This window comes from Monopterus albus, unplaced genomic scaffold (assembly GCF_001952655.1).
Source record: "Monopterus albus unplaced genomic scaffold, M_albus_1.0 scaffold41.1, whole genome shotgun sequence".
NCBI classification, from domain to species: Eukaryota; Metazoa; Chordata; class Actinopteri; order Synbranchiformes; family Synbranchidae; genus Monopterus; species Monopterus albus.
In genome coordinates this window covers 3160138-3187908 of record NW_018127921.1, presented here as the reverse complement: position 1 = coordinate 3187908, position 27771 = coordinate 3160138, and the positions used below count along the sequence as shown (strand labels likewise).

Below are 27771 nucleotides of genomic sequence, written 5' to 3'. Positions count from 1 at the left end.
AAATATTTAGCTTTATTCTGAAAATCTTGCCCCATTAAAATAAATGGGGGAAATTCTACTTCAGCATACTTTCGGCTATCAAAATGTTCAGCTCTTCAAGAACATTCATGCTTCTTTTCAGGATTTTTGTGACTCTTATACCTTTAAAATATTTAGCTTTATTTTGAAAGTTTTGTCCCATTCAAATGAATGGGAAAATTCTACTTCAGCATACCTTTTGCTATTTCAGCTATCAAAATGTTCAGCTCTTCAAGGACATTCATGCTTCTCTTCAGGAGTTTTCTAAATCTTATAACTTTGAAATATTTAGCTTTATTTTGAAAGTTTTGTCCTATTCAAATGAATGGGAAAATTCTATTTTAGCATACTTTCAGATATTTTAGGTAGCAAAATTTTCAGCTCTTCAAGGACATTCATACTTCTCTACAGGATTTTTCCAAACCTTATAACTTTGAAATATTTAGCTTTATTTTGAAAGTTTTGCCCCATTCAAATGAGTGGGATAATTTTACTTCAGCATACGTTCAACTGTCAAAATGTTCAGCTCTTCAAGGACATTGGCGCTACTACTCAATTTTTCTAAATCTCATACCTTAGATATATTTAGCTTTATTTTGAAAATCATGCCCCATTCAAATGAATGCTAAAATTCTACTTCAGCATAATTTCAGCTATCAAAATGTTCAGCTCATCAAGGACATTCATGTTTTTCTTCAGAATTTTTCTAAACTTCATACATTTGAAATATTTAGCTTTATTCTGAAAATTGTGCCCAATTCAAATGAATGGGAAAATTCTACTTTCAGTTATCAGCATGTTCAACTCTTCAAGGACATTCATGCTTCTATTCAGATGTTTTCTAAACTTCATACTTTACAAATATTTAGCTTTATTCTGAAAATCTTGCCCCATTTAAATGAATGGGAAAATTCTATTTCAGCATACTTTCAGCTATTTCAGCTATCAAAGCACTTTTTCAGCACTCAGCATCCATACGCATTTTCTCCAGAAAAATGAAGTTTTTTAGTTCGACATTTGTTTTTGCCAATATTATCCCAGTTTTCCTTCTAGTACAGATTATGTAACCATTTAAATAGTAATGGTCAGGCTTTTCCTTGTACCTCTGCCACCTGTGCTGATCTGGCTGCATTGTGTGAAAACAGATTTATGTTTAATAGATTTTTTAAAATTTTAATATGTGTACTTCATGATGACATATTTAAACATCTTCTGCACATGAATTTCTGCTCACTGCCACTGTGGTATACTATCCTAATGACAAAAAAACACACACACACAATGTAACAATACATCTGGAATATACAGTAAGAATCCTCGTTCAGTACTGTTCAGTAGATACAAATATGGGCACACTTCTGCTGAGGCCTTCATGGACAGGCTGTGTGGTAATGTAATGTGTAACTGTGAAATTAACTGTAAAATACAACTTTGAACACTATGTCTGTGCAGGTAATCTGGAGCAAGCCAATGAAGAACTTCGGGCAATAGTGAAGAAGATCTGGAAGAGAACCAGCATGAAGCTCTTAGATCAAGTAGTGCCCCCTGCTGGTGGTATGTATATTCTGCAACACAGTTTCATACTCAGTATTTTAGTTCCTTGTAACATATCTGATTATATATTAAAATATTTCATATATAACAATTGAAAAGGTAAACACTTTCAGTTCCTTTTATTGTTGTTACCAAAAGCTCTGCAGCATCACTTGCAACAGCTTTCCTGAAACGAACTGAGGCATTATTTTTAGCATTTGCCCATCTTACTGTAATTATTATTTTTATTTCTTGCAGACGATGAGGTAACAGTTGGGAAGTTCTACGCTACCTTCCTCATTCAAGAATATTTCCGCAAGTTTAAGAAGAGGAAAGAACAAGGGCTGGTGGCCAAGGTGCCCCCCAAAACTGCCCTCTCTCTGCAGGTGCACAAAGACATTTACTCTTGAGCATATATCTGTACATAGTTGTTACATTATTAGGACATTCAAATGACAATGGTAGATTTTTCAAAATGTGACTTTGATCCCAAAATTATTAAAGGAATGGTAAGGAAATATAATGTCTATAATAGGCTTCTTCTAATGAATAAATATAATAAATAAATAGAATAATCAGTGTCGCCACTCTGTTATTCCATGATAAATACAACACTTTATGGTGTTTGATGTGTGCATAGGCGGGCCTGCGGACATTGCATGACATTGGTCCAGAAATTCGGAGGGCCATCTCTGGAGACCTGACTGTAGAAGAGGAGCTGGACAAAGGTCTGAAGGAGCCTGTGTCAGCTGCATCTGAGGATGATATCTTCAGGGTAAAGGTTGGATACACACACCCTCACTTACTCTCCAGAGAGAGAGAGAGAGAGAGAGAGAGAGAAAGAGTGAGAAAGATCATCAGCGTCCAGCTTGAAGCCGTATTATTGCTCCATGCGCATACCCTGACATTCTTGCATGTGCTCAGAGGTTGAAAATACATTTTAAAAAGCTTAATTTTACCCAACATAGCTTTGCTACCAGTCACTAGAGAGACTGAACTACATTTTTGAATTGGTTATCTATTATTTGAATTAACCAGTGAACATGAAATGTAAAATACAATAAAACAAAATCATAAAATCAAACACACAACAACACTGCAGGAAACGGCTGAGCACTGGAATTGTGTCTCTCACACACACACACTTGCACTTCTATCTTTGTGAGGACATGCATTGAAATACTGCATTCCCTATCCTCTTACCCAAACCTTAACCATCAGAACTAAATGTCTAACCTGAACCATAACCCTTACCCTAATACCTACCTAAACCTAATTCTAACCTTAAAATTGAGTCTTAACACTTGAAAAGCTGTTTCAGAAAGTGAACACACACTTTTGCTACAGAATGAGGACATTTTTGAAAGTGAAGACCGGCCAAAATGTCCTCACTTTCAAAAATGTCCTCATTCTGTAGCAAAAATACTTTCTTGGTCCTCACCATGTAGCAAGTACAAGAACACACACACAGCTTCTTGTACTAAGAGGGTGGGTTAAACTAGTTACCAGCCTTCCATTTTCACCTTCATTGCTACATCCATATGCTCAGTTTTGATTGCTACAGAATTTTGTTACATTTACATATTGTCTGTAACATAGATAAGCTAAAATAAATGGTTCAACATATTTTTAGCAGCACTCACTAACTGAATAAGAAATAACATCAGACCACTCCTCTGAGACCCACTGCAGAAATATTGAGATTTTAGACCAATATTCATGTCTGATTCATTCAGTGTCATCATTCTGTTACCAAGTCAAGACTTTCATCTCTTAAAAAACATGAGTGATGTTTTTTTTTGTATACCTTGCATTTAAAAGCTCCTACCTCCTTGATTTGTGACATAAAGTCTTTGCTTTGCATTTCCATCATGGCTGAGTAAGGTTTTGTTGCTGCTAGCAGTGAATGTTAGTGGACTTACTCTGACTGAGTCTTTCAATGTAGTAACATATTAAGATAGTTTGACTAAAACATTATTTTACCTTACTGTATTTTTTCACTATTCTCTTCTCATCTAATTTTTCCTCCTGTCTGCTCCTCTCTTCCTTTGGTATCTCTCCATCTTTCTGCCTCAACTTGTCACACCACAGCGCACGGGTGGGTTGTTTGGCAATCACGTCAACTACTACAACCAAAGTGATGGCCGCAGTTCTTTCCCACAGTCCTTCACTACCCAACGTCCCTTGCATATCAGTCAAAAGGGCTCACCTTGTGAAGGCGAGAGCCCATCACATGAAAAGCTCATGGACTCGACCACTTTCACCCCTTCTTCCTACTCCTACTCTTCATCAGGCTCCAATGCCAACATCAACAATGCCAACAACACTGGCATGGCCGGGGTGCCAACCCAGGGCATCATTCGATTCCCAAGCCCATCCATAAGCACTGTGGATGGGCACACAGAACAGCCACTCACCCCCATCCTGCTCCCAAGATCTGCATGGTGCTTTCCTCCAAAAAGGTGAGTAAAGGCCAGACAACAGGTTACATCTCCATGTTGTTGAGTATGTAACATCATTTTATTTTATGAAAGTGTTGTTTTGGAATCTTTTATTGCTTTCCTACTTTATGTGCTCTTGAACTCAGGCAAGAAGGATTAGTCTGACTCTTACATTTCCTAGATTTCTTAGTTCAGACATAAATGGTTCTTCTATTGCCTTCACTTTCTTTTTCCTTCCTCTTCTCTGTCTTTTGTTTCTGGTGGCAAGCAGGACATGTTTTTATGACACCCTCATGCGGTATGTTGCCAGGAGATAGAGAGAGAGAAAGTGTCTGTGTGTGTGTGTGTGCTGTGTTAGTCCCCTAAATGAGTCCAAAAGGGTTTCATAATGCTATATCAAATGCCATAGCTATCAAGGTGCTATAGCGACACCTGTTGCTATGCACATGAGGGTTTTGTTGCTGTAACAAAAGCGGTGTTACATGCTGCTACTATATCTGCTATCTAAGCCATGGATAGACAGTTTGGTGCAACATGGCCAGACCTTTCTTATCTAGGGCTCTTGTTGCTGCTGTTTTAGTGTATTTGAAGGCAGGTCTGGGTTGGACACAATGTCTACTCATTATATATTAACTCTGTAGAAATTTAAACATTTGGAAACATCTGAAAGCTCATACTTATTTTGCTTCTTTGAGTATATACTCAGTATATCTGCAGTGTAATTGTTGAAAATGTTTAATAAAAACTGCAGCTTCTAGGGGGTCACTAAAAGGCTTTAAACTTATTTTTACTAAATAGATTTATTTTAGAAGGGTGTGCACTAGGCTCCTAGGTGACATTTAAGAGCCTTGATAACTGGCTGCTTGGTTATAGTTAATGAGAGAGAGGAGTAACCTTCCCTGCTTAGAGACAGACAGTAAGTGTTGTAGAATTTAGTGCTCAATTACAAACAAAGCAAAGTATAAGCTTTCTGATGCCCTGTCTCATTAGATTTGCTTGGTACAGCAACAGGCTACCCAGCTGCCTAAAACAGTCGTAGTCCGGTTTTAAGCAAATCAAATGCTGTTCTAACCCAGAGTTTGCTGTGGATCCCATATAATAGCTGTGGATTACTGTAAAGAGACATCTTGGAAGTTTTTTTCTTCACCAGGAAGGAAAAAGCAAAGAATAGATTGTTGTGTTTTTAAGTGGTCATCATTAAAAAATAATGACTACAGCTAGTTGTAAGCTAAGTACTTTGTTAAGACTGTTAATTTGAAATACAACAATTGACAGATGGTTTCTGCAAACTGACATGTTGCAGCTCTTATGCAAACAATCTGGTGAAGTAGAAAAGATTACATTTCAAATGTCAGAATATATCTTTAAAGCTTAAGTCTGGAATATGAAGCAAATGTGGGCAGACAGGGTGACAAGACATTTTTGGAATACAAAGAAAATACAAGGTAATACAAATAATATGCAAAGTTTAGATTAGGCTTGCCTTGTGAAAAGAACAGGTATTGGGACAGAGTTAGATGTTCTTGTGTTTGCTACTCGCCTATCCAGGTTAATGTACTGCATCTGCTTCCTAAGAGATGAGTACAAAGGACGGCATCTCATTCTCTGATTTTATTGGCCTTCATTGTAAATGATGACAATGGTATAAAAAGTACCTGTTTAATTTCCCAGTAGGACTACATCAAAATACTGTTCTCCAAGTATTAGCTAACTACACTATCTGTTATGAGCCATTATCTTGTCCCTTACTCTTTGTTTTTAAAGATGTCCGCACCTCACCAGTTTGTCATATTCCAGATGTTGCCATTTTGCTTCCACAAACCAGTTGCAGTTTTCACCTGCTTCTTTTCCTTTCTCCTGCTTCCTTTTCCAACATGCGGTAGTGAAGCCCCACTGGGTTTATCAGTCCCTCCTCCTGAGCTTCTGAGTTTTTTGCTAATTAGCCACGCTTTTTTTTCTGTGTATGTTTAATAACTCTGCCTATTTGTGAACCTGTTTTTCATCTGTATTTATGTTCATTTTGTTTGTTTGCTTGTTTCGGTTGTGTGTGCGGTTGTTTGTTTATAGCTCGGACTCTAGTGAAAGCCGTCTGCCAATCATCCGAAGAGGGGAGGGGTCAACAGAGGAGACGTATGATGAGAGCTATGGCGATGATAGGGAGTACCACGAGGAGGACCACTCGCTCTCCTCTGACATGTACTGCCAACACACACCCAAACAATTTCGTTTTTGTTACTTGTATGTCCAAATGTTTCTGTCATTAACTTTTCTTTGTGAATCTGTGTGTTCACACTAGGCTTGTGTATCATGATGAAACATGTAAGCAGCTGACTCCCATGGAGGGAGGAGAGGAGTTAGAAGACAGAAGAGGAGGAGGGTGGCAATCTCCCAGGAGAGTCTTCCTCTGCCCCACTTCTCTGGGTGAGTAGACACTCTCACATACTGTTGGTAAAAGTTGGTAAAAAGGCACAATTTGAATACAGGCCCTACTTTTCCTGCAGTTTTACATGTTGTTTGTTTGCGTATGGGTGGCATGCGTGTAGGGCGGAGATCTTCCTTCCATCTTGAGTGTCTCAGGAGACAATCAAGGCCAGACGTCTCACAGAAGACGGCTGTACCCTTACACCTTGTACATCATCAGGTAGAAAACACCCACATAATAAAGTCAAACACACTCTTACATTTAAACATAGACTAGTTGTACATACAGTATGTGAAGTAAAACTCCCAGCTATAGCGAGTTAGTCAGACATCATCTTCCCTCTGTGCTCCTTGCTAATACTCTCCCTCTGCTCTCCCTCCACCTCCAGGCTCTAGCAGTGGCAGGGTTGAGTCCTCTGCTCAGAAGGAGTCACTCACCTACCCTCTTCAGCCGGCTATGCTCTACACCTCCAGCCAGTCCCACAGGTATACTGCACCCTGCGCACATATCAAAGGCCAAAAGGATGTTTGTTAAGTACTGGCAAAAATATTGCATGACATTTCCTCAACAAGCACAATTATAGTTTTATTTAATTAGGAAGGAACTGTAAAAGTGGATTTTGAAGTGCATCTTGTTTTTGTCTTGTTGCAGCTTTGTTGTTGTATTTGTTAAAATAGGGTTATTCTCCTCATTGTGGTTTCTCCTGTCTTTGTTTCTCTAGCTCATGGGAGTGATGCTTCCTGCCAGCAAGTGCCCTCTCTGAGGCTAGAGGGCTCCAGCTCCCATGAAAAGCTTAATACTAGCTTGCCCTCTGTCAACTGTGGGCCCTGGTAAGACAGAGTAACTTACAAAGAAATGCTACAAGTTACAGTGCAAAACAAACTAACATGTTTTTATTAAAGAAATGTGTTCCCCCTAGGTACGGTGACAATAACAGAAGGCCCAGTTCTAGTCCCATCCCCAGCACACTGGTGTCCAGTCATAGAGCGCCACGGCCGGTGTCGCTCACAGTACCATCAGTGCTGAGAAAAGACTCTAGCTTGACGTCTCATGGCAGCGCAGGCAGTTTGGTGGAGGCAGTGAGTGTCTGTCTTCATGTGTGTGCAGAAGCCATTTCTCTCCCACTCCATCTCGCTGTTGATCTGATAGCCCCTCTTCCTTTTCTCTTCTATTTTTCACATTTCCTTCTCAAGGTGCTAATATCTGAGGGGCTGGGTCGTTTCGCCCAGGACCCATCATTCATTGAGGCAACCAAAGCCGAGTTGGCTGATGCTTGCGACATGACTATCGAGGAGATGGAGCACGCTGCCAACAACATTCTCAATGGCAGCACCACTGCAAACATCGCATCTAGCAGCCCCTCCACCTCCCAGCACAGCCCTAATGGCAACCTCCTCCCCTTCCACACAACAGCAGCAACACACAGGGACCGAGTGGTCAGCTTGAGTCCCAGTGAGGGCGGGGGAGAGGCTGGAGGAAGTAGAGGCTCAGTCCATGAGCCATCCTCTGTGGAGGAGCGGCAAGAGCTGTTAATATGTGGGAGAGGACGAGAGGAGGAGGAGGAGGAGGAGGAGGGAGGAGTGAGAAAGGAGGAGCATCACAGAAGCTCAGTTGTGGCTGGAGGAGCGCGGCAGAGGAACAGCGGGCTGTTGGAAGATGAGGATTTGGAGTGTGTGACAAGTTTGTAGGAGTCAGCTCAATAGGTTCGACTAGCCCCTCTGACATCATCAGAGACTGACACTCGTCAGTGCTGGGTAACAGCGCCACAGCTGGCTCTGTCTGTCCCCACCGCTCACACACACACACTGTCTGCCTCTCTGCCAGACGTAACAGCTCTGGACAATGGCGGCCAGTGACACAACCTTAAACACCTGGTTACAACTTTGTTGGATTGTAAGTGTGTGAATGTTTGTAGTAAAGTATTCCGCACTATAGTCTATACTGTCTGAGTGTTTGTTTGTATGTATGAGTTATGATTTTTCTCTTTTTGTAGGTGTGTGTGTGTGTGTGTGTGTGTTCTCCACACATTTCTGAGTGTGTCTCTAAAGTGCCTCACAGTTTTATCATATCCTCAAAGTATGAAGAGCAGAACAGTAGAGACAAGCAAAAAAGACAAAGGAACGTAGGAGTAATGGAAAGGTAGAAAGGAAACAGAGGCAGGAAGTCCTTTTATGGATTTCCTGCAATTGACAGTGTGTTTATTGTTTTTCTTTTATTTCCTATGTCTACTTTGGTGTTGTGTTATTGTTGTTTATCTGGCCACCATGAAGCCAGGTAGGGGACAACAGACCAGCTAGTATGGGGGTCAGATTAAGATCTGACCATGCCCTCTGGAGGTCAAAGATCAACCCTTCCTTCTTGGATCACTGATGACAAAGCGCTGTAAAACAGGGTGAGGAAAACCCTGTTTAAAATGTCATTTTCTCCTCCTCTTCCAAAGCTATGGGACCTTGGAGCACATCCCTGCCAACTCTGGGGTGGAATCAAGGTGATACACTGCCCCAGCCATGAGGGGGGAAGGATTTGAGGGATGGACCAACAGCCACAACAGGGCTGCTCCAGGGGGCTATTGGCAGAGAGAGACACTCTGGCCAACAGGAAGCTAGCCAGCCCTTTTTCTGCTGGTCAGTAAGATGCCAGCGGCAGACAAACTCACCTCATCTGTTACCTTGATCTGGCTTTTCCTCCTCCACTTGCTCATCCTTGTTTGGTCATGCCCACTTCCTGCCCCAAACAGGAAATGGGAGGAGCATTTGGTGGCTAAGCTGAAACAGCAAGCCCCTTTTCTGCCTCATACCTCACTGTTCCTCACTCCTCCCTCTCTCCTTCCTCCCATCTCTTTGGTTATTCTACCACCCCTTTTCCTCCATCACTGAGTTTTTGCTTTTTCAGTCCTTGGGGAGGTGTGCGTGTGTTGAACAGGGCAACAGAGACGGTAAGGTGGAGGAGAGAATGGGAGTGAACGATTAAGAAAAGAACTGACTCAGGGCAGGGATCAATACAGGATCTGCCCATCAATCAACCTCACTTCCTTCTTCAAGACCCTCCTCTTCCTCTCAGCATGGAAACCTACTGGATGTGCTGCCACCCACTCCCTCTACAGACCACACCCACTATGTATTTAACAGTTCAATATTGTGCAAAACTGACTAGCCATGACTATTTTGATTTATATTCATGATGTTATTGGTTTAATTTATCTATGATTTGTTTGCACAATCGGGGTGCTGGTCTTATAAATGTATTTTTGCTCAGTTTATTTTAGGAGAATTTTAAGAGGTTTTAAGTATTGAAGCAGGGCGTAGTGTTTGCGTTCGAGTGTATAACTATATTTGTGCGTGCAAGTGAGTGTCTGCGTTTTAGTACAGAATGCGTGTGTGTACGAGTGTGTGAGATAGTGTGTGTATCTAAAAGGGGGGTCTTTCTCTCTATCAGTATGCACCTTTTACAGATTGTATCTATTTATTTATTTATTTTTCCCAGAAGAGAAAAAAATATGTGAGAATGTGTTTGTATGTATGAGTGTGTGTGTGCCTGTGTTCTGAGTGGTTACTCATGTATTCTAAAAAGCTGATTTTAAGCCTAGACAGTAAATTAAGGTAGCATTACAAGCATGGTGTTGTATGTGTGTGTGCGTGTATGAAGGTATGTGTGTGATAATGGGCCTCCTTAACACAGGGTTACCATGGACAGGCATGCTTCCAAAGCTTTGTGATTTCTTTAGTACAGTTTTTACTTTTTAGCCAAGCTGCAGAGTCAGAAGCCACTGTCTCTTTGAAGATGAGTCATCACATAACTTTTCTTTAGCTGTGTAGAGGTAGTTAAGAGTAAGGTTTCCAACAAGATCTGAATGATGGTCGCATTTACAATGTGATTAGTTTTGGTATTGTAGCTTGGCCAGAAGGTAAGACACCTTTTGGCAATTGCTGCTTTTCTTCTTCATGAATGGTTGCTCTAAATGGTAAAAGCACCAAATTTTTACTGCCACAGTAATGCCTATTGAATGAACTGGGGCGGTGACGCCCTATTGCTCGGCTGCAACACCTTAATCACATGATTTTATCATTTAATCATAATTAAAACTCCAGTGAACTATCAGGCAGGTGTACAGATGCTGCAAGACTTCTGAATCACTTCACTTTGAACGAGGTCCACTCACTTTCTGATTTGTTAGCATTGTCAACTGATCAACTAATTTCCTGTTTGTAATAAAATATGCTGGCAAAACTAACTACTGGGAAGTTATAATACAAATTGGAAATGTATTGCTATTTGATAATTGTTTGGTTAATGTGATTAATTCAAATTCAGAGGAAAGTTGGATGGTATTTTGATATGATTTGTTTTGGGGGTTTTTTTGTGGCATCTAGGTAGCATACTAACATTTTTGATCCACCTTTCTCTTTTAATGTTTGGTTCTTGATTATAGTTTGATTCACTATAGATAAAGTATGGCCACAGTGTGCCATAGCCAGGTATGGTACTCAGGCCTCAGGTCAATGCACAGTGCACAGGTCTCATTTTGGTATTGTATCAATTCCAAAAAAGCATTATTATTATGTCAATGACGCTATTATATTTAAAACTCAAATCATGTAGTTCAACTCTCCATACAAAGTCACATGAGGCGCCTACCAGACAAGTGCTCATGTGCAGATACAGCTCAACAGATCTAGTTATACCAGCCAAAAATGATCTTGTAAGAACAGCCCTTAGTTTTCACCTTAATTCATCATTAAGGACTCACTGCTGAGATTGATTCCTACTTGTTAAGCAGAGCAGGTCTGTGGCAAACAAAGGGTTGGTATGAACACACTGCCATACACTGCATCCTGTGCCAGTAACAGACTTCTGATATTATTATGCAAACTAAATGTGAACGTTGACTGTGTTTTTCATGGCAGTGCTACTGGTTTGTGTTTAAGATCATACTGCAAATCCTGAAGGTTTGTGCTGTCAAAGGAATACCAAACCACCACCCCCTTCAGCACTTTCCTTCTTTTTTCTTTTTTTCTTTCCTACTTTCTAAAACACCTCATTAAAATAGGCGGTTTCAAAATCATATCATACCATAAGCTAACATGCTCACATCAATTTCAGTATAAGCTTCTTTTTGGGAGTTAATGTTAATGTGTACGGGGCAGGATCTGACTTCAGTAACCTTAAAATTAGCACAATCAAACTTTGTGCTTTGATCATAGTTTCCACGCTTTGTTGTATTGACCCAGGTTAAAGTTTAGTTAACCCAGAATGTAAAAGACATTAGGGTTTCTTCTCCCACTTATTTTCACTGATATTCTCACTAATAAATGTAATCAGCAGACACCTGAACGGTAAAGTAGTAGTTCTTGTATCCAAGCTACAGTGGACCCAGCAGTATTTCTGCTTGCTACCAACCATTTCATCATGCAGTGTAACAGACATGAATGCTCCTCTCTCAGATCAGTTTGATACGAAACCATGTAATAATGAATGACAGTAGTAAATTGAACACAGAACCACCATCACATGTGGGCAAGATAAAATTAAGATGGAAAGGTTTCTACAAAGTTGCATAGCTGGCATTTTCTTTTATCATCATAGCCTTAAAATAAGTAATCAGTAATCAAAACAATGTTCACCACCTAAATAATATACTGTATGCATGCACTCAGAAGCTACTTTTAGTTCCTATCTTGCTATCTTTAATTTCATACTTACTTTCATATTCGCATGTTATAGACACCCACTTACATTATGGAGTAACCCTGCAGATCAGAAGTGTCAAACCAGGCTTTGCTGTGTGTGTTTAAAGGCTTGTTGGTTGCAAATGTTGGTGAGTTTCAAGGGCCTGTCGTGCCCCCGTGTGGAGTGGAGCAGCATTGCAGTTTTTTGTTATATACTATACAGGTTGGCATGAAACTCTGAGGTGTTGTGTTGCAGTGTAATGGTATGAGTGGGTGTAATCCTGAATCCCACAAGATATGCAAAAACAATGCAATAACTATGACTGTATACAAGGGTCCTGAAGTAATTATACTTGTGAAAGTGAGAAAAAAAACTATCATGAAGATGTAATATTTTCTGTTTGTTACATTTTTAAGTAAACTCTCTCCATGTGAGAGAAACCTAACATACTTGAAATCAGGTACTTTGCAGTGCAGTATAGTAAAGATGTATTTATTTATCTTTCTCATGCCAAGGTGCTGGATATGCACCTGCAGTCAAAAATGTGTACCGAGACAGTGACATGACGTCATTGTGTTTGCTTGTGCTTTAACATCCAGCCAAAATACACTGAGTGAAAATTTGATCATTTGTTTGGATGATTCAGCAGCAAAACCAGCTAACATCATCTCATTGACTTGGTACTTTTTGACTGTATCACTTTCTCTTGTTCATTTCCAGTTATAGTTTTTAAATGGACTTTGCTGTGGGTGTACCATCAGTTTTGCATGAGGTTCACATGTTGACATTTGAGCATTCCAGATTTTTCAGTCATTTGTGTTTTAATCAAAGTAATTATCATATCACCTTATGGCAGAGTAGCTATTTGTATTTTGTGTGAATACTGTTTTTAAAGCATTTCTTCTCTAGATTAACATATGACTGTGGACACAAGTTGATGGTATTTGGATGGTGGTTTTGCATATCTTGTGTCTTATGGGCTCTTAGTCCATTTTCTGATAGAGCTCATGTTTATATGATTGTCATGAGACATGAAAGAAACTATAGTATTTTTTATGCCCCAGTTCAGACAGGCATCACTAATTCTTTGCCTTTGTGTTTAGTAGTCTCTTACAGTCTCTTGTCTGACTTTGTCTTTATCTTCTACCCTTCCAACTACCGACATGTGGGAGACAGACCAGTGGAAATAACTGATATGAAATCAACCAAATTACCCAAAATAAGTAACTTTTTCCACAAAAAAACTGGTGGATTGAACCAGAGGCTCCACATGAATAAAACACACAGGCTTTTACTTTCTATATTCTCATTAAATTAAAATGAAGCTGTGTCCCAGTTCCATATTACATATCAAGTCTACACAGGTTTGGTTAAATATGTAGTCACACTGAAAACATGACAGACATAGTAAAAAAACAAAAAAAAACAAAAAAGAAAAAGCTTTTGAGTGTGCTGTTGAAAGCATAAACGAAATGGAGAAATGGACCTACGCACAGCTGCAAACATTCAAGGTACCTCCCGGCTGTTTTAGTATTGAAGAACTCATACTGATTCAACAGAGGCCTATATGTTATTAAGTTTAGTTCCCAGTATGGGGCAAACTCCAAATTTCCCATTATGCACCATAGCACCTTTTCTATAGGTCATGCCTGCCCAATCTGAGAGAACCCTGTTGACATCACTATGACATCATCATGCCAAAGATCCCCCATGTGCATCTCATGGTGAGTAAACCTGACTCTGTGTAAAATCTGTGGAATAACCCTTTAAAGCCAATTACAGTTTCTGAGATGGCTCCAGAATACAACAATGAAAATCTTTCCTCTGCAAAGTTCAAATTATAGTTATTTTTAAATCACAGTTTAATACACTTTGGACAGTGCATGTATTACACAATTTCCTGTACACTAGGATTGGTATTTGTATATAGTTAGTATGTGATATGGAATTGAAACACAGTAGCAGGATGCTTTTTGTCCATCCTGCCAGTGTGGTCCTTGAGATGTGGACAAATTAGCAGTAAAAAGTGTACCTTATGACTTTCCATTCCTATGATGTCCCAGTAAACTTAGTTTGTATCAAAGCACAGCTTTGGAGCTGGAACCATTGAACGGAATGTAGTTGTTATTAATTATGTTAATTACACTTACATAAGTCACAATGTCTGCAGCAAGAGAGGTTTGTGTACCTGTGAGTAGCCACTTTATCAGGCTGATTAGCTGCTGCTGTGCATGCTGCTTTCCTGGATCCCCACCTACAGCCGGTTAAAGTAAAATCACTCCCCTCTGCCTCAAAAGGTGCCATCCAAATTCTAAGTAATTTCCTCGAGAGAAAGCAGAGACAGAGAACAAAGACCTGGTTTCTGGAAGACGGATGACAATCTAGTTGGCGCTCGTTGACAATGAGAAGCCGGAATGTTGGATGAATAGTATTTTGGGGAATGTAGAGAGTTTTATTTTATCATGTTTGGATTTCAGAGTGTTCTACGTTCTGACATGATGAATTACATTTCCAAATGTGTTACAGTATGTGCATGGGTTTCTCTAGAGGTATAACATTTTGGTTCTGTGTGAATGATCTTTTGTCTCACCACTAGCCAATGATTGTATATTTTTATATACCATTATATAGCAAGATATATATGATTATATCATATTTAATCACCAGAATGTTAGAGTAAGGAAAATGGCACGACACTTATTTGGGAATGTAGTTAATCATGGTTATGAAACTGAGTGTGAATTTACTGAACAAAGTCCCACTTCTGACCAAAAGGATCCAGCAGGGAATAATGTAATTGTATTTATTAAGCAAGAAACCTTGGATGTTGTAACTGATGGTATGTACCCAACGGGCTTTTAGAAGGTTAGGATGATTCCCAGACTATATGGCTTTTCAGTAAAAACAAATAAGACTATATATAAAGACCCTCAGCTGCAGAAAACAACTAACAGTTTTTATTTTTAATCATCTTAACTGCAGCTAAGACAACTGGACTTACCACAGATGTGACCCAGAAGTAAACATTTATTTGTTCAGCTTGTAATGCCACTATGTTGTAGAAATCAATACTTTTCTCTAGACAATTTTCAAACCTTGATATTTAGTTTAAATGTTAATCAAGAGAGAGATTCAAAATCTGTTTTCTTGTGTTTGTTTTCTGTTTTGTAAAATGAGCTGAAAGACATTAAACCTACCAGCAACCTGTCTTTGCAGGTCAAAGTCTGGACATTTTCCTACTGTAGCACTGAGAGACCTGTCTCTCTTTAACTAGCATTGCATCAGCGATATACATACACATACACTGTACACTTTTTGAAAACATTATTTAAGCTCTCTATGCTTTGGAAATCATGTAGCTTTGCTTTTTCTTCCAAGTAAAGGATTTGGAAGACCTGATGTGTGTAGAGAAATTCATTCATCTGCAGAGTTGGACGCAGAGTAGGAAGTCAAAAAGTAGTGTAACGTTTGGCCAACAACTTTGATGTCACTTCACAGCAAGGACTCACAAAATAACAAAAAAAAGTCTAATATTTTGATAATGAAGAAGTGCTGCTTTACATGATTTGAGCTGCCCAGTTTTAACAAGTTAATACTTTAACAAAAATTGTATTTTATGCACATTTTAAAGGTATGAGAGTTGTGTGTTGAAACTATTTACCGATAGCGGTGACATTCATTTGAAAGAGCATGGAACTGAACAGCAGGAGTCTTGTTGTTTTCCCTGTCTTGGTTCCTCAAAGCTCCTCTATCATTGCAGCAGATGTACATTATATTTTCTTGTAAATTGAAGTGATTCTTGATCATTGTTTGATTCTGACAAACATATTTTAAGAGGACTATTTTGAATACAGATTTATTTTCTTTTATGGTAGGTCAAATCAGTACAGCCTGCTGTAAGATTCTAATTAACTGAATTAAATTTATTTAGAATATAAAGTCTGTTCAGGGGAGACAAAAGAGGATCGCCTCTGTTTTTCTGTTGCACAGATGCTATTGTGATGTCACTGATGTTGATGAAAGCTTTGGACATTTGAGAAGAAAGTGAAAGAGGGACTATATTGTGAAATATAAGTTTATATTGCAAGTGTCTTCTAGTTTAGATATTATACATAAAAGCTATCCAAATGATGTTAAATGATAGGTTGGAGCTAGATTTTGCAGAGGATCAGAAGAATGCCTGTTCTCTGAGGTGCCATACTGTTTACCTCCACACATGCTGGCATTTTCAGCATTAGACCCAGAGGGCAAATGCTTTATTGGCTTTACCATCAGTTGAATGTTTGCTTCAGGCTTGAAAAAACACTGAGAAGCTTCCTTTTTGTGAAGATTTGCCTTTGTGTGTTTGCTGCCAATGCAGCAGCAGGATTTTAGAAGTAACAGAATTTAGCACATGCATTGAGATTCCAGTTATCTGATTAGACGTTTAAAGTTAACAGTAGTGCATTTTATTAAATAAGGGTGACACAAAGCAGATGCTTCTGTAAAATTAGACTCTTGATGGATTAATTAGGATCATGAAACCAAGTAGCACACTGATGATTTAAAAGGATTTTACATGTTCAATTTACAGCATGGAAAATGCAAACAATTAGATGTAATTGAATGGATTTTAAAGGCAAACTAATTCCAGCACTAAAATGAAAGTTAACCCACCCTTTGCATATTGTTGTTCTATACTGGCTCACATAGTAGCTCAGCTTTTCTTATAGGATGTTCATGCATGACAATTTTCACACACTCATGCAAAGTTGTCGCCACTCAGTCTTGGGAAATTTTGATTTGTGAGGAATAAAAATAGAACTTATCTGTAACACCCTTCTTTTGTTTTGGGCCTAGTGAGTCCTAAAATGAACCAGACAGTAGCCTGGATGAGGTTTGCTTGCCCAGTAGATTTAGAAATAACTTCTGGGGTACCCGTTGTGTAGCAGCGCCTACAGCAGTACCCCGTGTGAACATTATGACGACTGTTAGTATTGTAAAGACCTTGAAAGCCTCGTGTTTCACTCATTCCTTCTCTTATTGTTATTCATACACTTACTTGAATTCTAAATAATAAAGGCGATCCCTATTTGCACATATAAAAATGCCATTTTGGAGAAGAATGCTGCACCCACAGCTTGTTGACTGGGAAGAAGAGTTTTCTGTACCACCTAGTGTTTCTAACAGTGACTTTCTTCAGCATATTACTTCAGCTATCAGCTCTAGAGGTGTGGCAGCAGCTTTATGATGCAGACTTTCTGTTGGTGGTTCTGGTGTTAAAGCAGCTCATCCTCACTGGAACCATGAATGTCTCTGCCTCTCTGCATCTCCTTCTCCTCTCTAATTTTACTGAAAAGAGCTACTTTACATTGCACCATGAATGATAATTTTTACACTGTCATCCCTTGACTGCAGGATGCACTGATGCTCTTACTGGTGTCTGAAAAATCCACATTTAATATTCTAAAGTTACATTTAGGCTACTGGTCTTTGTTTGGATATTTTCCTTTTTAGCAGCTGTAATTGGAGATGTTTTAATTTTAGTCTGCTAGCTTGGCTTTTGACTGGGTTTAACTCTTTGCTGACAGAGTAGATCTTCACAAATCTTGACTCCATGTGGTTTTATCTTGCTAAGAAAGTCACATTTGACCACAAAGAAAACAACAAAGCAAACAAATAGCGTATGTTTGTCTGGGTGTGCAAATGCAGGAGAAGGTCTGTGCCATGCACATTATCAGCATCTGCGAGTTATTTGTTGCTGGTGTGGAAACACCTCTTTAACAGCATGCAGGTGTTAAATTAAACTTTCTATCCAGGCAGGGTGTTCCTAGCCTTTTGTCAGCCTGGGCCCGGCAGGGGATCCACAGCTTCATATAAAATAGTGTTTAACATAGGCTTTTCTGTTGATTTTTTTTTTGTTTTGTTTTTTTTAAATTTACTGGCTGTATGTTCTCCACAGGTCAGTAGAGTCATATGATCTTGCTCATAGTCTTAGTTTCATGCAAAGAGTTAAAGGGCCTTTGACAGGACTGAGCTGTTTATTTGTTTGTGTTCCTTTGTGCCAGAGAGAAGTCCACCATCAATCCTTAAGTCTATTTTTGGAGAGTGGTGTTCACACAGAGACCAATTTGTTGTAATATTAGTAGTGACACTACTGTTAAATGTAGTATGTAATAACAGCACTATTTATGGTCAAAAAATGAACTAGAGTGTGTTATTGTGCTTGCAGTAGCTTTGGAGGCAGGTGGCCATTTTGTAACTGAGTTCTTTAACATAAGCCACTCCCTCTCGACTTTCTGAGGGATTTCATTGAGGTTGCTAAGTGACACTGGCCCAGCATCATTTGGTTTCCTCAGTTAATCATTTGTCTCCTTAGTGAAGACTGCGTGGTCTCACAATTGACACACCTTCTTCTTCTTTCTTTTTTCTAAAGGAGAGTTCCTGATTTTTTTTTTTCCTTTTTTGTTCATTCATTTCATTTTAGATTTTAGGAGAAAGAATAAATGAAATAAATCAGAATATTAATTGAATCACTTTTCTACTCCTATTTTCAATAAAAAGTGAAATGAAAAACCAAACAAAAAGTTGATTTGTAAATAAGTAATGTACAGTTTGTATCTGTAACTTGTCAGTCTGTCATTGGTGACAGAGTCTGTCTTGCTTATAACGCACGCTACCAGTAAATAAAAAAGGAAAAAGTATATTTAGACTGTATGGTCCCTTGAAAGCAAGTTTTAAATTAATATCTGATGTATATTCCTGTAACATTGCATTTTTATCTGAGGAATGATGTTATTAAAAAATTGCAAATAAATTGCATTTCCTACAGCTGCTGCTTTTCACTTCTATTTTACATTTGCATGTCTAGTGGCTCACACTTGCTTGGGAGAAACCAATTCTGATATAAAAATTATATGCTACCATTACATTTTTAGCCATTATTCAAATGCAGTAAGCTTGTATCAGGGTTATAAATTCATAATAGCAAAGTTAAACAATTCAACTGTGAGCCACGGGATTTTAAGACTGCATAACTTCAAGCAACCATTGTTCGTCCCTTACAACTTTTCTTATGTACAAATTAAAGCAGTGTGTGGGGGTAGCCACACAGCCATTTTGCTACAAACTCTGACTTATGAGATATTTTCAGGCAGAATTTTTGAAAAAGATTTGAAAACAGCATATAATGAAGACAAACATGAACTATTTCAAATTTACTTCTTACAAGTGTTGCTATTAAAGAAATTTGCTTTGATTGAGATCTAAGACCACATCATTGCAAAAGAAAAATGAAATATTTATATACAAGGGCTTTCGAGTTACAGTATTCTAAACATTTTCAAAGGAACCTGTATTATACTTGACTAAATGATGATTTCAGACAACTAAAGCTACACATTATGTGTCAGGTTTATGAGTTGCCAAATGTCTATTCAGATTCCCCTTCTGAGAGAATTCTCTCTCACAACATGGACATTTAAATGGTTTCACCCCATTGTGGCTGAGCATGTGTCTCTTCAGGCAGTTCAGTGTGAGAAAACGCTTCGGGCACTCTAAGCACAGGTACGGACGCTCCCCTGTATGAGAGCGCATGTGGACGTTAAGGTGACCCTTACTGGAGAAACCCTTCCCACAGCAGGTGCATGTGTAAGGCAACTCGCCTGTGTGAGACCGACTGTGCACCAGCAGCTCCCCAGAAGACAAGAACGACTTCCCGCATATGGTGCACAGGAAATTTTTCTCGCCTCTGTGCATCTGCATGTGTCTTGTGATGCCCGCTTTGCTGAAACTTTTCCCACAGACAGTACACAGATGGGAGGGGCCTTCATGCAGGCGCTCATGCTGCTTGAGCGAATAGTTACACAGGAACCCCTTCTTGCACTGGCTGCAGATGAAGATTCGTCCTCTCTTGTGGACTCTCTGGTGCTGATAATAGCCCGACTGGCTCGTGAATCCCTTCTCACATTGGCTGCAGGAGTACCGGAAGTTGTGGAGCTTCATGTGAGCCTTGAGCTGATTTGGATGTTCAAAAATCTTCCCACACTTCAGACATTTGGTTTCTTCTGCTCTGAAGTTTTTGTTCACAGGTCGTGTGCTCAGAAACCTTTTGTCTTCCCCCGTGGGCTCTTTCCATCTGCGCTGTTTCTTGTTTTCTATGTTGTTCTTCTTCTGCTTACATTCATGCTTTTTTTCAACATTGTCTTTTTTTTTGCTTTTCCTCTTTTTCTCTGGGCCGCCGTCTACGTTCTTCTTTTCAGCGTTAAGGTCTTTATTTTTCTGCTGGGTCTTTGTGCTGGCTTTTTTCATATACAACATTTTCTGAATGGCAGTTGCTGTGCAGTGCTCACTCTGGACGTGCTCTTGGACCTTCCTCTTTATATGGTGACTGAAGGAACACTGAGAGCAGCTGAATAAACATGACATGGGACCTAGGAACAGCATAAAACACAAAATGTTATTTAAAAAAATGCTATATTTAGACCAATTCTGCTCTACTGCTGCAAATGATTGTGTCTAACCTGATTCTTTTTTTGGCAACCAATCATCTGCGATGACATCTGAACTTTGATTCAAGTCTTCTTCTTCTAAATCCTTCAATGCCACATACTCTTCTTCACTTTCATAATTATCAGCACTGTATGACTCAATAAACTTCCCCACTCCAGTTTGAGAAGGAAGGGCCAGTGTGGACAAAATGATATCTTCCTCACTGCTTGAAACAGCTGTAATCCAGAAAGAGATTCAACATTTTACACATTAGATTCACTTATTTAAAATGTGGGGAAAAACGGTTATATTTATTTCAAAAGAAAGAAAACATTAATTTCAGAATATATAAAAGTGAGCAAGAGGGCTGAGGAAACAAACACATAACAGCCATTTCAAACTTCAGCCTTTCAAGACTCTATTCCTCTTGTCTCTTCAGTAAAAACTCTGTTCTGAAAAAAGTCCTATCCCATCTCTTTTCAACTCACCTGAGCCGAGAGTCCCCAGCTGTTTATGATGATGCAGCAGAGCCCTCAGGGCAAAGGGTTCAGACAGATGCTGTCCAAATTCCTCTAACACAGAAGGTGTTTCAGGGAGCCATGCTGCTGTCTGAGACACAGACAGAGGACCACAGAGATGTAGATTGGCAGCTGAAACAACAGTTACGTACCTATAGACCTCAAAGCAATAACAGATACAAGAAAATGCAGTGACACTGTTTTGTCTGAAAATACTCACTTTAGATGTGAAATAACGCTGTGACCAATAAATGATTGCCTCCTGATTCTACACCAAAATCAAGAATCAATGTATCTGCGTAATTCATATGACATTACTGTTTGTTAATGATATAATTTGGCCTTGATTAATTTTATTTTAAATTTCTGTTATAATCAAAAAATCATATTTATATTAGCACCAAAGAGACAGAGGGATGTTGTCAAAAGCTGTTGACTTTTAAGGATAAATACTGTAAGTTTCAGATGTTTTGCTAAAACGTATACGTTTATATTAATTCTTGCCTACCAGTTTAGAAACGTGTTTTGCTGTTTAAGTACCTGTTGCAGGTCGGGTACGGGCAGCAGCTGCTCCAGCCTGGACAGGAACTCAGACACCAGCTGCTGCACCCCCTGGGCATAGGGAAGCCGGGTGGCAGCTGCTCCAGCCTGGACAGGAACTCAGACACCAGCTGCTGCAGCCTCTGGTCATAGGCAGAGCCGTAGTTTGCAGGAAAAACCTCCTACACAAAGAGCCAGAGCTTTGGATCTGAATGGTCAACACACTACTGCTGTAAACAGCTGGATATTATTTAGATTTTGTTAGCCTCTCTGAACAAAAATTAGCTTGTAGAGGTCCTCAAAAAGCTGATCAACATTGACTCTTTGTTATTTGTCTTCTGTCATAATAAAATACTTGAATATCCCTTCCCTTGGTCTTTAAGAGATATGTATTTCTCACAGACAGACTCACCTGGAAGAAGAACTCCTTTTCAAAAGGAACATTAACAAGGTTCTCAACCAGGCTGGCAAAGTTAGTGTAAGAGGTCTTCAGTAAATCACTACTGGCCTATCAGAAAGTGGACAACAAGAAAGTTGATAAACTACTAAACTTCAACTACTCTGCATTTCAGTTGTTTTTGCAATCAAAAATGTTACATCAGTTACAACAATAATACTGTAATAGTTCATTTATTGTATTTCCCCTCCATATTATTGAACTCCATGTTTTGGATCAAAAGGAGAACACGCTGGATTGCTAATCTGTTGTCTGTCCTGTCAATGTTTTGTGTATGCAACAGTTTTGTTTTAAAAATGCACCATCTGGTCATTGGAGCTCAGTTCAGCATTCCAGGCGTGGATTTTATCCAGGTGGCTCTGAATGGTCTGCAGACTAGTGATGCTATCACCACGACACAACTCCAGAACCAGCTGCAACAAGACACAGTTGGGAGAGAGGTAACTAAAAGAGCAGGACACAGCAGGGAAACATCTGACTGCCATTATAATAAAGGGCTACACAATACACACAGAGACATTGCAACAAAGACAGCTACAAAAAGGAAAATGAGCAATAACTTTACTCATGTGCCACAAATGGCAAAATCATGAAATGACAAGGTTTTCCTCCACTAAAGTGAATAATGTAGTAAAACACACCACATTATTCTTCAGACACAAGAGGAAATACACTGCCAATGTATAGAAATGTTGAAGTTAATTCTTGACCTTGGAAGCAGCAGCTGACAGAAACAAACTCAACAGAATGTCCATTCAGTCTGTACTGGGCCATTAGATTGTGGAGCCACTGAGAGAAACAGAGACTTTACCATGCTGGCAACATTACCATTCAGATTTAATTTAAAAAAAAAATAACAAAAAAGAGGATCATAGTTTAGTGATCCTCTTTTCCCTCACCCTTGCTCTCAGGCCCAGGATGAGCTCAGCTCTCTGTCTGGGATTGAGGAGTTCTGGCACGATCTCTGTCGCCAAACTGATGAAGTCCACCAGCTTGTCATAGTGCATCACACTGTGTTGCTGCGCTATTTGCCACATGAAGGCAGTCATAAGCTTCACTGGAGGAGCTAGGAGACGTAAGGAGTACGGAGGAAGAGGGGGACCTGCAGACGACATTGTAAACAAGTATTCTGCAGTGAATGGGTGGTTACAATACATTTAGTTACAGCCAGTCAAACAATCATTAACATGCGATTTCTGCCTATCACCTACAAGGCTGAGGATTAGCTTAGCTAACGTTAGCTTAATAACTTTTGACAACTATAATATATGCTGAAAAGCTGGCTAGTGATGCTAGCAGACAATTGATAAATAGTCACAAAAACCTTGGTTTTCCCACGCCATTTTCGTAACTTATACACAATTAACAAAATACCACTTTAGTATTCATCTTACAGAACTGAAAATAAATAAAATGTCCGGGTAAAACGGATGTTATCGGTCCGTGTGCAGGTTTCTTCAAAATAAAAGTCTATAGTAATAAAATATTGAAAACTAAAAGCAAGTACCTGAACATCGATGTTATTGAGACATTTAATCGAAAGTTTAAGGGGTGGAAATACAAATTATCCTTGTGTCACATGCACGGATGGCCATCTTTACATAGTGGGAAAATAGCACCTTCTAGGCCTAGAACATTTGTCAGTCTTATATGTTTGAGTTTGAACTTTGGCCTCCCAGGCTCCCTGCTAACCCACGACCTTTCCTTATCATCAATTTACCAGGTTACATTACTGCACCTGTACAATGTAATGCGACCTTATTAAGCACCTTTGCACTCACACGCATAGGAAACTGTGACACTGTTTGCCATTGTGTGCTGTAAATGTTTCATGTGCAGACATTAAAACCACTAAAACTCCCCTCGCACAGTTTATGAAAGGAAGTAAAAGCAGGAAGACTGTTATCAGAATAGCCACAACTTTTGCTTGTACAGTAAGCCCAAATAGATAGACCATGACAGTAGGAAAACTGGCTCACTGTCAGACTGTTACTGAGACACTTCATTTAGGCAGAACCATCACTGGTGTTATTACTAGTGGTAACGTGTGGTTTTCTGGCAAAATGACCGCTGCAAAATGATTTACCAATTACGTATAAGCAAAATTATTCGCGTCTAATACAGATACTAAAAAAAGATATGGTGCATGCCGTTAGGGAAAATAATGTGTAACTTTGGTGACCTCATTCACCATATAAGCAATGGGTATATAGAGACATATTAATGAAATTGTGAATGAAAAATGCTAAAAGCACATGCATTTATTCTTTCGTGTGGGATATAGGCTATAACATAATTCTAAAACATTATCAAGTTTGGGAAAATACACAGATCTCCCACCTGCGATATTTATAAAATCAGCTGCTGTCGGACAACCCCCAGGCCAATCATGGAACCATCTTCTGTGTTATATCATATGATCATCGGTAAAAACGGTAGACACAGTGTGAACACACCCAGCTTATACATGCTCAGTCAGTGCTTGACAGGGCTAGCTGCAGCTCGTAGCGACGTCCTTACTGTGACTGTCGAGTGAAATATTACGGAAAAGCAGGTCTTCGCCATCATAATGCCGACAACTGATTGGTTTTGCTTTCGGAAATACAGTTTTCCAAACAGCTAATAGCGCGTTTGTGCGCAAACTTAGATAAGACGCTTGGATACTCGCCATGGCAGACCGACGCAGAGGAACACCTGGATATGATGAGGACTTCACATATGTCAGTCCAGTTGTAAAATATCTACTGTTCACATTTAATTTTATATTTTGGGTGAGTGTCCTCATGCTATTTAAATAATCGGCGAAAAAGTTCGAACCTTTTTTTACTGCCCTCTGTGCGCAGGTTAATCATTTGTGTTTCTTGGCAAGCCGCATTTAGTTTCTGGTACTTAACACTAATGCACATTTTAATAACAAATTTATAGTTGAAATATATTTTCTATGACTCCAGTTATCCCAACCATAGTGTGTTTCCTACTTACGTTTATCCTAAAAGTATGAGTTTTGTGTGCTGGCAGTTGGAGTATTCACTGCTTTGTTTGATTTAGTTGTTCTTTAACTTTGGTGTTTTATTAGGTGAAAGCTGTCTAGAAAAAAAGAAAAGAGAAGTTACAGTGCTCTCTCTCTCACACACACACAACACACACCAGGTGTTTGCTGCTCAGTCATTGGACACAAACCTAGTTTTAAATCTGGAATGCACCAACAGATTTTACTCACAAAGGACTTTTTCAGTTTGGCTCAAACACTGCTGTCATCTCAGTAACAATGAATGTGACTATGCACTAAATGAAACTGCTGTGGTTTGTTTCAGACACCACATACTGCACTTAATTTCACTGGTTCCTTTATATGCCAAGGGATACAAGCATTTGTTAAATCATTTGTATTATTATGTACTGTCTGTGGTGTTTGCCTCCCATAACAAGACGTCAATAATTGTAGAACTTTGAAAGTAAAGAACTCAGTTGAAAGTAGCAGCAAAGCTCAGCAGTGGTTTGTAAATCAGTGGGTTTTAGTGTCAGGTGCCAGGGGCCTGTAACATAAGAAGCTTTATTACTTAGAGCTCTTTTAGAGCCAATCTCCTGTTGCAGACTAAAGTTCCTGAGATTTGGAGCAGTGTAACAAAGATTCCGTATGTGAGGTCGAGCCAAAATCGTGTAGAAAATAACCGGGAATGTGAACTAAATATCATGATCTCTATCTAGCTTTTCTTTATTCACTTCTGTCTCTCACCAGTGTATTTGATCAGTCTGATATGAGGGTGTCATGCCGACACTTTGAGCACAACTTGTTGCCACATATAAAAAGGATAAGGTTGTGTAAAAACTTGAAGCTTTTCAACATGGAATGTGCTGTGGGTATTTCTCTTCCCTCTGGCAATGAGCTCTATAGGCCTATCAGACACGCAAGAGATTACTGCAAGTTTGTCTTGTTTTTTTTAAGTCTACACTGTTTGCAATGTTCAGGAAATTCATGGAAAGTCCAGTTTTTGTTGTTATTCTTATAACTAATTGTGAGTTAGTGTAATAATGATGAACCATACATGTAAATCAGTTACTCAACCTAAGCCCTAATGTGATTCAGCAGTACTTCACAAGATTGTTGCCTTTTATGAGCCTTACAACAAAAAGACAAAATGTTTTAAAAACCACCTGTTTACTTCAGGTGTCACTGCTGGTTTATTCACCTTCAAACTAAACCTTTACAAAAACAGGCTGACAACTCTAGCTTTGCCCTCGCACCACCCCAACAAGGTGCAGTGTCTATGGTAATCTGATCCGTTTCAATTGGAGTTGGAAGAGCATTTCTGAGGGTTCCCTATTATTCTGTTGACACTGGAAGAGGAGCGTTAAGTGAAAGGGTCTTTATGTTTTTAGGGAAGGGTACAGATTGCTACCAGGTCAGTTTAGTCAAATGGAAGTGAAAGGCAAAATCTCTGAATTTATAGATGCCTAATGAAGAATGTTGTGATCCTGTATTTTAACACTGGACTGATTTTTTATTTATTATCAGTATAGTCTTGTCTGTGACTCATATAAACCACCTGCACATCTTGATAATTCTCATGATTCAGTGTTTTGGTGAATGGTGCCACTCCCTTGACAAGTATGAACATAGAAATCATTCTTCAGCTGCTGTGGTGTGTAGAGTAGAGACCATTTATAGTGTTTTGAAATGCACTAAGGAAACTAGGAATATATTTTTATCTCCTCAGATAATCGCTCTAGTGATGGTGTCAATCGGCATGTACGCTCGCATGACGAAACATGCAGGTAAATGTTCCTCCACTGCTAAAGCCTACAGTCTTTCTTAATGTTTAGTGTGGGGGTCTTGAACATCAGGACTTTACTTGTGGTTTCATAAAATCTTCTCTCTTACTTACATACAGTCAGGGGAAAAATTATTTGAACCCCAGCTGATTTTGTAAGTTTGCCCACTAACAAAGAAATCTACAATTTCAATGGTAGGTTTATTTAAACAGTGAGAGACACAACAATAACAAAAAAAATCCAGAAAAATGCATTACAAAAAAAGTTATAAAGTAATTTGCATTTTCATGAATGAAATAAGTATTTGATCCCCTATCAGTCAGCAAGATCTCTGGCTCCCAGGAGTATTTTATACAGGTAACGAGCTGACATTGGGAGCCCTCTCAGCTCATTACAGTACCTGTATAAAAGAGACCTGTCCACTGAAGCAGTCAATCAATCCAGATTCCAAACTCTTCACCGTGGCCAAGACCAAAGAGCTTTCCAAGGATGTCAGGGACAAGATTGTGGACCTACACAAGGCTGGAATGGGCTACAAGACCATCGCCAAGCAGCTGGGTGAGAAGGTGACAACAGTTGGCGCGATTATTCGCAAATGGAAGAAACATAAATTAACTGCCAATCTCCCTCGGTCTGGAGCTCCATGCACGAGCTCACCTCGTGGAGTTTCAATGATAATGAGAACGGTGAGGAAATCAGCCCAGAACTACTTGGGAGGAACTTGTCAATGATCTCAAGGCAGCTGGGACCATAGTCACCAAAAAAACAGTTGGTAACACACTACGCCGTGAAGGACTGAAATCCTGCTGTGCCCGCAAGGTCCCCCTGCTCAAGAAAGCACATCTACAGGCCCGTTTGAAGTTTGCCACTGAACATCTGACTGATTCAGAGGAAGACTAGGTGAAAGTGTTGTGGTCAGATGAGACCAAAATC

General features: G+C 39.4%; 3 protein-coding genes across 10 annotated transcripts in view; 2 read left to right on the top strand and 1 right to left on the bottom strand.

The window, feature by feature from the left end:
• cacna1c (calcium channel, voltage-dependent, L type, alpha 1C subunit) overlaps positions 1 to 13507 on the top strand; it is a 264475-nt gene extending 250968 nt beyond the window's left edge. For 5 of the 7 annotated variants that reach the window (XM_020599581.1, XM_020599583.1, XM_020599582.1 and 2 more), the window contains 11 exons: positions 1471 to 1572; positions 1810 to 1937; positions 2192 to 2332; positions 3643 to 4013; positions 6060 to 6188; positions 6289 to 6413; positions 6536 to 6633; positions 6803 to 6899; positions 7136 to 7244; positions 7334 to 7493; positions 7608 to 13507. In XM_020599581.1, the coding sequence (XP_020455237.1) occupies positions 1471 to 1572; positions 1810 to 1937; positions 2192 to 2332; positions 3643 to 4013; positions 6060 to 6188; positions 6289 to 6413; positions 6536 to 6633; positions 6803 to 6899; positions 7136 to 7244; positions 7334 to 7493; positions 7608 to 8102 (1955 nt within the window). In that variant the 3' untranslated portion in view covers positions 8103 to 13507. Of the gene's footprint in view, positions 1 to 1470; positions 1573 to 1809; positions 1938 to 2191; positions 2333 to 3642; positions 4014 to 4263; positions 4696 to 6059; positions 6189 to 6288; positions 6414 to 6535; positions 6634 to 6802; positions 6900 to 7135; positions 7245 to 7333; positions 7494 to 7607 lie in introns of those variants that run through there. The other 2 variants (XM_020599580.1, XM_020599584.1) reach the window with 2 other exon arrangements.
• An 89-nt stretch (positions 13508 to 13596) lies between these two features.
• Positions 13597 to 23505, bottom strand: LOC109959868 (zinc finger protein 699-like). 2 transcript variants are annotated; one of them, XM_020599586.1, is made up of 9 exons: positions 23390 to 23505; positions 22965 to 23167; positions 22368 to 22478; positions 22021 to 22116; positions 21717 to 21790; positions 21609 to 21645; positions 21039 to 21159; positions 20583 to 20786; positions 13597 to 20492 (listed from the first exon to the last, which is right to left on the bottom strand). In XM_020599586.1, the coding sequence occupies exons 1-9, from the start codon at positions 23406 to 23408 to the stop codon at positions 19462 to 19464; spliced, it is 1896 nt and encodes a 631-aa protein (XP_020455242.1). In that variant the 5' UTR covers positions 23409 to 23505; the 3' UTR covers positions 13597 to 19461. The 2 variants fall into 2 exon arrangements, with proteins under 2 accessions (XP_020455242.1, XP_020455243.1); XM_020599587.1 differs by lacking the exons at positions 22965 to 23167; positions 23390 to 23505 and adding an exon at positions 22776 to 22899.
• Positions 23506 to 24411: 906 nt separating this feature from the next.
• tspan33a (tetraspanin 33a) overlaps positions 24412 to 27771 on the top strand; it is a 7125-nt gene continuing 3765 nt past the window's right edge. Inside the window, exons 1-2 of the mRNA XM_020599597.1 lie at positions 24412 to 24836; positions 26784 to 26841. Coding sequence (XP_020455253.1) covers positions 24735 to 24836; positions 26784 to 26841 — 160 coding nt within the window. The 5' untranslated portion in view covers positions 24412 to 24734. The remainder of the gene's footprint in view (positions 24837 to 26783; positions 26842 to 27771) is intronic.

What these genes read in the sequence shown, in the direction of transcription:
- LOC109959868 (XM_020599586.1), bottom strand. An exon ending in TCCTGGGCCTGAGAGCAAGG is followed by an intron (nt 22,479 to 22,964) that starts GTGAGGGAAAAG and finishes GTCTTGTTGCAG; the next exon opens with CTGGTTCTGGAGTTGTGTCG. An exon ending in GCTGGGGACTCTCGGCTCAG is followed by an intron (nt 20,787 to 21,038) that starts GTGAGTTGAAAA and finishes TCTGGATTACAG; the next exon opens with CTGTTTCAAGCAGTGAGGAA.